Source organism: Palaemon carinicauda, chromosome 10 (assembly GCF_036898095.1).
Source record: "Palaemon carinicauda isolate YSFRI2023 chromosome 10, ASM3689809v2, whole genome shotgun sequence".
NCBI classification, from domain to species: domain Eukaryota; kingdom Metazoa; phylum Arthropoda; class Malacostraca; order Decapoda; family Palaemonidae; genus Palaemon; species Palaemon carinicauda.
This window is the reverse complement of record NC_090734.1, coordinates 113,938,887-113,952,586: the sequence shown is the minus strand read 5'-3', so window position 1 is coordinate 113,952,586 and position 13,700 is coordinate 113,938,887. Positions and strand designations below refer to the sequence as shown.

General features: G+C 38.4%; 1 protein-coding gene across 1 annotated transcript in view; it reads left to right on the top strand.

Annotated features, from left to right (window-relative positions):
- Positions 1-12,975, top strand: part of LOC137648679 (ankyrin repeat and BTB/POZ domain-containing protein 1-like) — a 253,964-nt gene extending 240,989 nt beyond the window's left edge. Inside the window, exons 8-9 of the mRNA XM_068381691.1 lie at positions 1,904-2,104; positions 11,018-12,975. Coding sequence (XP_068237792.1) covers positions 1,904-2,104; positions 11,018-11,224 — 408 coding nt within the window. The 3' untranslated portion in view covers positions 11,225-12,975. The remainder of the gene's footprint in view (positions 1-1,903; positions 2,105-11,017) is intronic.
- Positions 12,976-13,700: the final 725 nt, after the last annotated feature.

Here is a 13,700-nt window from a genome sequence, read left to right as displayed (position 1 = left end):
CTTATTTCTAATATTCAAGTGCTCATTAAACTTCCTCTCCATATATACTCTAAATTAGTGTCGTCTTAACACCTTGAACTACTTGCTCAAGCTTGCGTGTGTGTTTTGATTGTTCATCTTTTTTCTCTATCACATATCTTCTCAACTACTGCCTTGTCATGGATAGATGCAATAAAACTAAACAAATATATATAATATGAAAATTGTATCTCTTTTCCAAGAAAATAATCAATCCAGCTAGTGTTTGGTCAAACATTGCATCACCATTATTACTTACTGTTGGCAACACCAAAGCTATGAGAAAAGTCCTTTTCTTTCTGGAAGCATCTCCACTCTCCGTGCTTTTGCTATGTGACACCACATCATGTCTAGTTTGTAATAGAAGATGTGCTCTAGAAGCTTCTTTTGCATGACCGAAGTGAACCCTGTTAAGGAAACCAATCATTGCAGGATATCAAAAACCTCCTTATATGGCAATGTTGATTAGCTCCGCCCATATATGGCTTTACGAGCAGAGAGGAACGAGTTAGGAATGGAAGTGTAAAGAATATCAGAGATCGGACCAGGTTTCCAACATCAAACCCCTATCTCCAAGTTTTTGTCATATTACTGACAAAGAGAAGCAGCTATTCCTTCTGCTAATGTTCTCAAGCCTACAGTCACCGTGCCACCAACATTTTGGCAACTGAAGTTAACTTGCCAACTCTCCATCTAAAAATTTTATTGCTGTGTTCCAGCCTGTTTTTCCCATTAATCAAGATATTGAAGTACTGTAATCTAAACCATTGTAACTAATGGAGTTGCAACACTAATTTTCTCTGTAAATATGTTTGTGAATAAACGTTTTTGTTTTTCATTCCTAGATTTTAAGAGATAGGCTATATAAAATTACTGGGCTGTATAGTTGTAGCGCAGCAGTCACCACCTGGTTTTTCTTGGCTGCTGATATCTTATATTTTTGCTCATTAGGATATTTGTTGATAGCAGTGACTTGGCCCTTCGCCTGTTTCTTATTATTGACCTTCAAGCCTGTAAACCTGAGGGTATTAGGTCATGACTGCTTGAGCATTCTTTCTACCATGAAAACACTCCAAAATTAAACCATTGTTCTCGAGTCTTGGGTAGTGCCAAAGCCTCTGTACCATGGTCTTCCACTGTCTTGAGTTAGAGTTCTCTTGCTTGAGGGTACACTCGGGAATACTATTCTATCTCATTTCTCTCCCTCTTGTTTTGTTAATTTTTTATAGTTTATATAGAAGATATTTATTTCATTGTTACTCTTCTTAGAATATTTTATTTTTCCTTGTTTCCTTTCCTCCCCTGGGCTTATAGCATCCTGCGTTTCCAACTAGGGTTGTAGCTTAGCAAGTGATGATAATAATAATAAATAATAGTTATATTTATTATTATAATGAGGGTATGTTCCTTCAAGGTTTTGGGTTCTCTCCTCCATGATGCCTTTTAGTTTATAGCATTGTAAATTCTTAGTTACAAATCTTTTAATTTCTTTTATAGGATTTACATACTATATAGCATTTAAGTTATATGTTTTCACAAGCTTTTCATTTCTTTTATTCAGCTTCTTAAACTAAAGCCTTCAATTTAAACCCTATTTACTCTACAACCCTCATATCAAAATAATATATTGCAATCACTTTCTTTTATATATCTTTTAATGTTTTATTATCTGTAGTTTTCATTTTCACTTGAGTTTCTTGGTACAAATATCATGTCCTCATTATTTTTATGGAAACTTCCATAATGATTTGATGTTGTAAAAGTATTTGTGCACTGTCCTCTAACTCATTGCTCTGTTTATTGAGATTGTGATACATTATTCATCTGAATAGGCTGTATCAGTTTTGCTAAGTATCAGTTTTACTAAGATGTTTCCCTTTTGCAGGTGAATTTAGAAAATGCCATGGATGTTATCATAGCATCAGACATGCTACTAGTCCCAGGATTGAAAAGGCAGTGTGGGGTTTACCTGGGAACACAGCTACACACTGATAATGTCATAACTGTCTTACGCCTATCTCGTATGTTTGAATTGCCACGTCTGGAAGATCAGTGTATTGCTTTTATGGCAAAGAACTTAGAACAGGTATGCTATGTTTTGTGGCTTTTATACCTTACTGAAACTTACCCATATTTTTTATTTGTTCCACTTATAAAAGATCCCATATTCCAGGTTTTATTTTATTTGGAAAAGGCATGTTTACTAACCTCTTGAAACATATTTCAATATTAATTTATTAAAATAATCAATTTGTCTCAATAAAGATTAGAACTCTTTCTTATTGCCTCACATTTTGTTTAATGAAAATTTGAGCTTTCAAAGCAATACAGAGGTACATCATCTCGTATATCCAGGACAATATTTTGTTATCATGTTCTGCAAATACAGGGGTCTAACAGAATTCAAAAGACAGGATATATTTTTTGATGGAGTAATAGGCATAAAATTGTCTTTGCATTTGTCACCATTTAGAAATGTAAGATCTTTTATACATGAAAATATGTATGATTTTCCAAGGCTCTTAAAAGTATTGGTCTAATATTTATTTTCAAGAATTAATGAGCTTGATTTGATTTGATTTATGGAATCTTTACCATATTGCATAACATTTGGGCCCGTGAAGCTATTCAGCTCTGAGTTGCAGCTAGGTGAAAAATATCTCAGCCTCATTATGATGTAGAAGTTAAGAAACTGAAGAAAGAGGTTGGAATGTACGGATAATAGAAGACTAAAGACTAGGAACCAATGGGGATACTGCAAAGAACCTTTAGTAATGCTTACCTTACACTGTATGATGCGCACTACCCCAAAAGGAGTGTACAGTAGTATGTGTCTCCAAAACCTCCCCAGATGCTCAATTGGATATTTTTCATAATAAAATTACACCATAAGCATTTGACCAAGAAGGAAGAAAATAAGATTAGTTGGTGAAGCAAAGAGACCTGGAACACCCTCTTTTCTTAAGAGGTAATGGAATTTCAGAGCTATTGCTCTAGAAAATTGTGTCTATGACTTCTGAGGACTTCTAGCCTATCTCTTTCCTTCACTGGCAACTCGCCTTCAGAGTTTGCAAATCAGCAGTATAGACATCAGGGGAGGTTCATAGAAATAAATGGAATAGTAATAATAAAATTACTTATTTTTATACTCACCTGATGTTCATATACATGCCCACCCTCCTACCCACTGATTTGTAGTGTCAATAGGATAGGGAATAGTTATAACTTAAAGACTGAAAGATACAGGATCTGTGGCTTGAACAAACAATTATTCATTGCCATTAAGCACTAGATTGTCTCATTGCTTTACTAGAGGCATTGTCACATTAATCAGTTCATAGGAAAGAGAATTGGATAGTTTTTATTTTGGGGGTTAAATGTTGATAGAACCGAGCTTCAAGAGAGGAGTGTGTGAACAAGTGTAGAAATAACAAATTCTATTATTAAAATTCTGTTTTTAAGGACAGGTAATCCATGAACCCTTGAAGCTATTTTTTTTCATCAGATTCTGGAAGGTGGTTATATTTATTTTTGAAAATAATCATTCCCCATGATTTGGAGAAGCATTGGCAAAATTTAGGTTAGATCTATCTTTCTCTGATTGAGAGGTAGAATCTGTCTGCATTGGTGTTTTCACATGATCAATGAAGGAAGCAGATGAAATCATACATTGAGGTTCATTGTAATTTTATTTACCAGAGACTCTATTTGCTATATTTCCACACCAGGTTGCAATGAAGATTATAGAATCAAAGAAGGCTTGGAGACTTCGATCAAAGGAACAATTAGCTCATGTACTCTACCATAAATAGAGGGAAAGGTAGCCTTAACTTACAATCTTTTTTTTTATAAATAAGATAAAGTAAGGGACATCATACTTGAGAATGGTGTTGCAGTTAATGGCCATCATAACATGTCCCATTAATAGGCAGATCATTATTCTTTGACATTCAGCTGACCTGCGATCATTATTCTATGACATTCAGCTGACCTGCGATCATTATTCTATGACATTCAGCTGACCTGCGATCATTATTCTATGACATTCAGCTGACCTGCGATCATTATTCTATGACATTCAGCTGACCTGGTGGAAGAGTGTTAATACTGAATGGCCTAGCCTAGAGAAAATCTTTCAGATCTTGTAAAACCATTTATACTTTGCTATATCAGGGGCTGACCAGGACCAATGAACACTTGCCATAGTCAGTTGTTTGTGAATAAGAGGAAAATTTGGACTTAAAGTACAGTACTTGTCAAGGGGTGTTCATGGAGTCAAAGGCCTTTTAATATTTGGACCTGCTAAGAAGCAGGAGTGGATGGGCTCGTAGAATTGTTTAGTTTAAAAAACTAGGAAGATTAAGGAAAAGGAAAATGAGTTTTTCATGGTATTTTTATCTAATCAGTAATTTGAAAAATCTGGAACAAATAGTGATAATCTTCCAAGAAAGGAAAGGGATTATCTATGGTTAATCTTGATGATTGTTTGACAATAGGAGGTCTTTCCATCTGCTTCTTTTGTCTTTAGAAATGAAGAAAGTTGCCACCTATAACACAACATGCAGACAGTCAGTTAATGCAGGCCAGCAGGATAACCAGTCTGCTGCTGCATTCTGATCACCTGGACAGCAGTTAACAAAGTTAAATTCGGACAGGTCCTCCAGTGTCCGTGCTAAAAGACTGTCCACCAACGTCATATGAAGATACATCAGGGGGACGGTGATCAGAATGAATTACAAAGAACTGATAATAGAAGAAGGCCTTGAAGATTTTCACTCCCCATCACAGAGCAGCCAACTCACGCTTAATGGTAGAGTAACGGGTCTCGCAGTCAAGGAAGGTCATGGAGTCATACACTATCACCCAAAGCTCCCCTGGATTTTCCAAGGACTCCTGACACAGACAAGCACCCTCACCCAAAGCATCAACAAACAATTCCATGGGTTTAGCATCAACGGAGAAGTCAGGGCATGACAACACAATGTCCTCCTTGATCAGTTTCTTCAAGCATTCAAAGGCACAGTCCATTTCAGTTTTCTGGTTCCTTGCAATTTTTGTCCTCCAGTCTTCGCAAATAATGGTTTGGCTATCTGTGAGCGCATGGGGATAAAGTCAACTGTCCCAAGAATCCACATAGCTCACGCAGTAATTGGTTTAGGGAAGTCCTCCACTTTCTGGATGTATCCTGGTAGCTTACGCATAACAGAACATCCAACTAGATGACCAAGATACTTAACCTAGGCTTGAACCTAAGAACACTTGCCAAGTTTTATCTTGTGCCCGTGTTCTGGAGAGTAGCCAAAACTCATTCTATCAGCTTCAGGTGTTCCTCGAAAGAAGCCCCAAGGATCAAGATGTCACCAATGGAGATAATCACCTTGGCTTTTGGGAACTCTTGTTGAATACTCTGCATTCCTCTCTGGAACACTGCACTTGCATTCTTCAGTCCAAACGATGTGTCCAAAGGTGGTAGAGAAAGCTGTGTATTCTTTACTGTCCTCTGCCAGCATTAACTGGTAGTATTCACGAACCAGGTCAAGGGTTGTTAAATATTTGACTCATTGTAGCTCAAATACAGAATCTGCTATGTTTGGCATAGGGAACTTAACAGAGATTGTCACCTTATTCAGTCTATAGTAGTCCACACACAACCGTATACTGTCGTCCTTTTTGCGGACTGTAACAATGGGTGAAGACCAAGGAGAGATGCTGGGTTCAATAATACCCAGTTCATGTAATTCCTTGCACTGTTCCTCGATGGCTTCACTGACATGTATTGCAAACTATCAGGCCCTGTGATAAATGGGTGTCGTCATACGGGTAGATACGTATTGGTGTACTAGAGCACTCTCCCACTTCATTGTCACCAGTGCTGATGACCGGAAGATGATGTCAAAGCATCTAATAGAACTGGTCCTTCTGGGAAGAATCCAGTTTGTCTGAGATAGACAGATTATCTATCTCTTCCAACACTCCTGGTTCAGGTGTCAGATTGCACTCTCTGTGTTATCAGGCAGGGTAGAGGAGCATCTACCATTGCTATGGTAAACACGTTCCCCAAGAGATCATCCTTCTTAATCTTGGTAGTTCCTTCAGGTAAACCCTTGATTAACCCTTTTACCCAAAGGCTATTTGGAAATTTCCAACCCATAACCCCCAAGGGGTTATTTTTTTCCCAGCACATTTTGCAGTATATTTTTTTTAAATTGCTCTAACAGCCTTAATTTTTGTCATAGAGAGGTCAGGTTGGTCTCATTCTCTTGGAAAATGCCTGAATTTTCTAAAAAAAAATAATCAAAAATATGAAAAAAAAAATTTTATACCATTTTTTTGCAAGGACGTACCAGTACGTCCATGGGGGTAAAGGGATGGCTTTGGTGAAACGTACCAGTACGTCCTTTGGGGGTAAAAGGGTTAACGCAGGCAATTCCATCTTTTTCTAGGATGCCAGGGATCGTTGTAGCTTTTCTAGACAGACCGGGGGTTATGATGTTGCCATCATAATACATCTCCGGCCAACAGTTGGAGGGACAAGCAGAACATCTAGAAGAGGTGTCAAGCTCCTTATTAAAACCTACAGTGAAAAGAACAAGTACGGACTCAATACTGGCAATCATGATTGAATCGGCTGCGTGGACTTAAAGTGCGTAAAGCACTTACTGACAACAGGCTCCACATATTGAGACATAATACAGCCAAAGAGGCTCTTGGGGAGTACCATCAACGCGCAGCCCTTTTTCAGGCTCCGTTAACTATCACCCCATTTGCTCTCAAGAACTTGTAACTAAGCACTATGTGCTCAGCCATAGTCCCTTAGGGCACACTTGTGGTGAATGTCATTTCATGCAGTAAAGGGGTCAACAGTACAGTACATAATGTCTTAAGCCTGTTTGATCTAAATCCTTCAGTCCAATGGTGTTTGGCACCATCTGCAGCTGGCAATCCAGCACTACACTCGATGACAGGAGGTTGACCTCGGCTTCTGAGTCAATGAGAGAATCCAGCACTCCCGATGGAAACTAAGACGAGGTCACTGGGACAACCATGAGCAGCAAAGGAGCCAACTGCGTCAGCTTAACCCTACAAAGGGTTTCAATACAGCCTCAGTTCCTGCTTCCTCCCTGAAGGAGTTTCTTGGAAAACCTTTGGACAAAGTAAGCATAAGTTGAGGCGTCTGCAGTACTCATTCACAATGTGCCCTGGTTTCTCGCACCAAGAACGGTACCTCCTCTGGAACTGAGGAGACCTATCTAGGGTGTGCGATAGTGGCAGGTGCACTTCCACAGGTGCAGGCTTGGGAACAGGTTGAGGAGGAGAGTATGGGTAGACTCAGTCGGGTGCAGATGAACGAGGGGGGAGCAGCCATGGCAACCCTGTTGGCATACGAGCCGTGCCATGACTGTCCCACACGACTAATGGCCAAGTCCTCTGCTTTCTGGCTCTGTTGATGGGATGCCTCATCAAGAACACCCAACAGGTGCAGGACATGTTGCCAAGTGGTCTGACAGCCAGGAGAGACATTGATGGTGGCCAGAGATTGGTCCAGCCAACTCGTAGCTTTGCTTGGAACCGTTTTAAAGAGCTTTCGTCTCTGCTCTTAATGGTCCAGGCTACCCTGAGGGTATGCTGACATGTACAAGAGGCAAACCACACAGCATAAATCTTCATCAGTTTTAGTCAAGGGCCCTGAACAGGTCAGAGAGATGGTGGTCTGACCGGAGAGACTGGACGTTCCCAATTGAGACACTTGTCAACTAAGCTGACACTGGAACAGGAGCTGGAAGTGTCACCAGAAGTTTCACTGCCAGAATCTTCACTGGTCGACTCCTCTGACAAAGTTGACATTACAGTTATGGCCGGTCTGGTGTTTTCCTTGGCCTAGCGTCTGTGGTTTTGAATGGTCCCTGTCTTGGCAAGATTGCCTCACCCGTAGCTGGATCTTGTTCCGGTTTACTGGACAAGAGGCCCACTACAAGCAGGAGACTCCCAGAAGCCTGGTACAGGTGGGAATACAGTTGGGAACCCTGGAGGGGCTGGACACCTTCAATCACTGGTCCTTCTCCAATTACAGGAATTGCCAGACCATTGACGTTTAACCAAGCCGGAGACATAGAAGGGAGCATTGGTGGTCACCGTGGTTGTAACCCCAGTGGCAACATGGCATGCTGGTGACGACTCAGTGTTCTTTAGCGCCGCCACCTGGAGTGTCAAGGACCTTACCAGAGTCGCCAGGTCACTCCAGATCCCGACTAAGGCTCTTCTTAGCCTTTCGAAATTTTGCCAATGACAATGCCATATCTAAAGGCTAGGTGATTCCCGGGTCCAGGCACCAAAAATGAAATGGGCACCACCCCTTGATTTTTTACTGGGCATGGGGACCCAGCTAGAACCCTAGAACTTCCCTATTATTTTATCTTGAGTATGCCATCTCTCTTCCACCTGTACTGTACTCTGTACGGAGTTCTTTAAAAACAATGGAAAAGACATAGCGAAAAGACATAGGAACGCCAATGCGTACATGCACGATGGGATACAGTTCATTAGATGCTGACCAATAGGAGTGCAGGATCTTATGGTGGTAACTAGCATCTGAGTAGGGAGATAACTATTGGGAGCGGGGGAGGATGGTAGCGAGTTTACGGGATGGAGGCGCGCGAATTTTAAAATCACTCTCGGACACAGTCGTGCTCCCGCGCCGTACCTCCTTTCGTTGCTCAAAACATAAAATTCTTCGCATCTTGTTTCGCAGAGTGAAAATTTCGTGAGCAGTTTTTTTTGTATCAAGAGGTTTGATTATATGTGAATTTCAGCTTAAAGAACCCAGCAACATTGTGGTTCATTATCTGTATAAATAGTCAGCAGGGTCTGGAGATTGAAATTTGACTGCCGCTGAATCTTTTTCTATACCACTTTAGATTCACTTGTTTCTGGGGATGAGTATGTGAAACGCTATTCATGGAAAAACTGTGTCAATGTATGAAAAGAGGAAATTACACTGATGGGAAAATGTCTGTCAGTGATAAGAATAAAACTCTTAAGGAATACCTGTCTCTTTTTTTTCTCACTGGAAAACTTAGGAGTCTCTAGATTGCTCCTTTTCCATGGATTTTATTATTTTTCCTGGATAGACATGGGGACCATTAGACTCTAATATCCACTGGCTTGTTTCTTCTGCTTTGTGCAATGTACTCATTAATATCTCGGTTCCCTAAAGGAAGTAGGGGGCAAGCTGCTAGTGGATGCTGAAAATTGAAGAATAACATTAGATCACATGGGAAATTTTAAAGAGGGTGCTTAAGGCACCAATATCTATATTAAACAAAAAAGATAAAAACAATAAGAAATATAAAATTTTCTCATACAAACTACAGTATTATTATAGTGTACTGGAAAAGTTTGCTGCAACATCAGGAACCAGGAAGCGATCTGACAAGTGATAGTGAGCCGACATATGATCGTGATATGACAGGTGATCACAGGCTGACAAGAGATCGTGTGCTGATGGCCGATTGCTTGCTGAGGGCGATAGTGGGCTGACGGGCGATCGCAAGCTGACGGGCAGGTGAGGGCTGATGAGTGATCGAGGGCGATCGCGAGTTAAAAGCCGACTGTGGGTGATCGCGAGCTGAGAGGCGATCAAGGGCAACTGCAAGCTGATGGGGGATCTAGGGCCATCGCAAGCTGACGGTGATCATGGCAATCGTGAGCTGACAGGTGATTGTATGCGATTGTGGGCAATCGCGTAGCTTCAGCAGGAATGGCCGAGGCAAGGAGACAGGGAGAGCTAAGTCTACAAGATGAGATGAGTCAGCTCGGTAAGACGAGTCAACTCAGCGAGATGAGATTGCTGGGCAAGACAAGTCAACTGGGAGTGATGAATCTTGCTGGGCGAGACGAATCAGTTGGGTGAGATGAAACTGCTGGGTGGGATGAGTCTGCTGGGTGGGACGAGTCAGCTGGGCGTCAAGTCTGCTGCTAGGAGAAGTAACATCATCTTCATGCTCCGACGTCCCACATTCCGAGGGAGTAGAAGAAGGCACGGACAAGTCCATAACCCCCTCTAAATCCTGCATTGAGAAGCATACTAAGGGGAGGCCAAACCCACGCACGTGAAAGGTCATCGTTAGCGATAATCAGGGCCTGCCGCAGGCTTAGGCGATGAAGCCAGTGAAGGGCTGAAGCAGCAACTCCCACAGGAACATGCTTTGGACTTCACACTCCCTCTGCCGACTGCCATGAGAGGTGCAGGAACGTGCCTGTGACTTTGCACTCCTACGCTAGATGCAATAACCGAACGATGGAGTGCGAACTCGTTAAGCGCTGAAGAAAACCACTCGAGAGAAAAACCTAACCCTCGGACAGTAAAGGTATCCCCTGAGAGGTGCAGGAACATGCTTCAGACTATGCACTCCCTCCGCCAGCTGCCATCACAGAACGAATGAGTGCAGTGGCGTCAGCGAAGAGGAGCAAGACCATAATCGAGCTTTGGGTCGGCTGCAATCGGCCTTCCCTCCAATGAACTCGTAGGGAGTGAGCAACATCTACTTCAAACGACAAAGGAGTCCACACGTAGAATGATTTCCCTGCGGTCGAGGACCAGGTCACTGCACTTAAGGAAGCGGGTAGCTGGCAACCCCCTAATCTCTGCTAACAAGCAGTGGGGTTAGTTACACCCCGCTACAAGTCTTATGGCTAGTTTCAGCTTTGCCAAAAGTATATTCCCTAATAAAGAGCATAATGTCTGTATTCTGGTGTCGGAACAATTAAGAGGCATTTAGGTAATGCAGGTTATTGCATTCTTGCAGGCCTAACTCAATGAAATCTAAAATGTTAAACATTCTAGAATAATACAAACAAGGTTGGGTGAAGATAAGATATACATTATTTCAAAGATGAAGGCTCTTTCTGCTTGGAAAAATTTACAGTGGTATTGATATTATATTCATAGATGTTTTGCTAGTTTCTTTAATAATGTCATGCATTTGATCTATTGTTGCAGGTTTTGGAAGAGGAAGAATTTAGAGATCTAATTTTAGCAGATGCTGAAGAAGTTGTTGGCCGTCAGGAAACTGATACTGTGACAGTCGTAGATGAATTACGATATTACATATCCTCTGCGGTGGAAACTATATCAGAAATTCATGAAGCTCGAACAAAATTAGCTGCCTTAGAAGCAGTATTAGAGGACTTGGGTATTGATGCTTAAAGCATAGTGCGTAAGTTGCTATAAATACTTTTGAGCAGAATGATACTCAAAGTGATATGGGTAGAGTTTTGATTTTGATTGTGATATTAGACTCTTCCTTTTGTTGTAAAAGGGTTCTTAAGAAATCCATCATATGGAAACTTTATATTTATTTCTTAAAGAAAATGCATAATAATATTACTGAATTCAGTAAAATTCTGAGACCTGAAGCCTATGCAATTTTTTATTTATAAAAAAAAATATGCATTACAGTATATTTAAAGGCTATGTGTTAAACATTAAACAGTTACATTTCACTCTAGTGAAAATATAGTTATGCTTGAACAGTAAAGCCTAGATGAGAAATGGACTTTTCTAAAATTTGATTTGCATAGTATTGATAATTTTCAATATCATTTAAGGTTTAGCAAATTACTGTACTTAGTACAGGATGCTCATTTTTTATTATGGAATCAATATCAAAACTAGAATTTATTGTACAGAGTAAATGTATTTTAGAATGCACATTTTATAATGTTTAATTATAAATTGATATTTTTCTTATACTATATTTAAAAATATACACGTTATTTATTTTTATTTGAATGCATATCTTTTTAAGGTATAAGAAAATATTTTATTAAATATTTCAATGAATTGCATAAGCTCAACTTACTTGAGTGAAATGAAATATCTATTAGTTCTGCTATTTGGTTTCTCTCAGATGACTGTTGAACTTGAATTGAATCATAAAGCCTTTTGTCTGTTATGACTGTAATGGTATTTTATTTGTTCATAGGAGGTAGGTCAACATTTAATGTCGACTATATTGTTATAAGGAAATTGTTACCAACTGTCATACTTTATATTATGTAATTTACATATCCTTTCTTATCAGCTTCTTAAAACAGAAGAAAGGTTTTGTTATTTATGGACTTGGAAAATTTCATAGTTGACTTCTGACTTACTGTTAAGTTTTTAACTGTTGTTGGCTACATTTTTGGGGAATTTTAGAACATGTCTGTTGTGAATAGGAATGATTATTTAGTCAAGGAAACTCATTGTAATATATCCAATAACCGTAGCTACCACTGCCATCATATTAGTCATTTTAAAATGAAAGCTGTTGCTTAATACTGAACTGGAAAGTGAAAAACTATCTCTGTATGAGGTGACTCCTTCCCACAGTGGTTTCAGTAATTGTTGCTAATGTTAACCACAGGATAATTTGAATTTTTTGTGAGAATATTCTTAAGATTCATTTGTTTAAAGAATCAACCTAAAAGAGAAGCAGTCTAATAATCATTCACTTTATGGATCAACTTTGACCACACGTCTCTCAATTTTTTATTATTACAGGTTTCTTTCCTTGAATATTACAAGTTTGTGTTCTTTATTTTCTATTTTATTGATATTTATATTGTGTGAAGATGTTGTAAGCCCAATTATCTGTACAAGCCATTGCCTTAGATAGCAGTTATATAAGGCAACAGTTTGTTCAGTACAAACAGATGAGTTTTTTGGTGAAAGAAAACTTCCAGATACATAACCATGAAAAATTATTCAGAAACCTGTGACTATCTTTAATATTTTCAAGTGGAAAATTTCATATCTTTAAACCTGAATGAAAAATAGCCTTAATCATTAAGACACACATATACTAACACACACATAAAAATATAGATAGATAGAAAGAGATAAATAGTTAGATAGGTACATAAAATTTGCATGTGTAAATATGTAGTGTATAGCGATTGTATATACATACATTAATTGAAATGTATGTGCATATATATATATATATATATATATATATATATATATATATATATATATAGATAGATAGATAGATAGATATATGTATATATATATATGCAGTATATAATATATCTATATATATATATATATATATATATATATATATATATATATGTATATATATATATATATATATATATATATATATATATATATATATATATATATATATATATATATATATAAAGATAGATAGATAGATAGATGTAAATGTAGATATCAGTATTATGTGTTTATACAATTTATAAGAATATAAAAAGAGGAAGCATAAAGAAACCAGAAAAGTCATAAATCCACACATTAATTATACTGTCACTGTTGTACGAACATTAATCACAAAAGGGAGACTACCAAACACATGGGCATATAAATCTGGAATTAACTTTAAAAAAGATTTATTGCTACTACTTGCACCTACTAAAGTTTGCCCACTTTTAATAGAAAATTACAGTTGAAGAACGTTTGATAATGTAAAAATTGGGGTGAAGATAACCACATGCAAAGACAGGAGATACATGATACTACAGTATGTACAATCAATATCTTATCCATCACACACTATAACATTGTCTTTTCATGATATATATATATATATATATATATATATATATATATATATATATATATATATATATATATATATATATATATATATATATATATATATATATATATATAT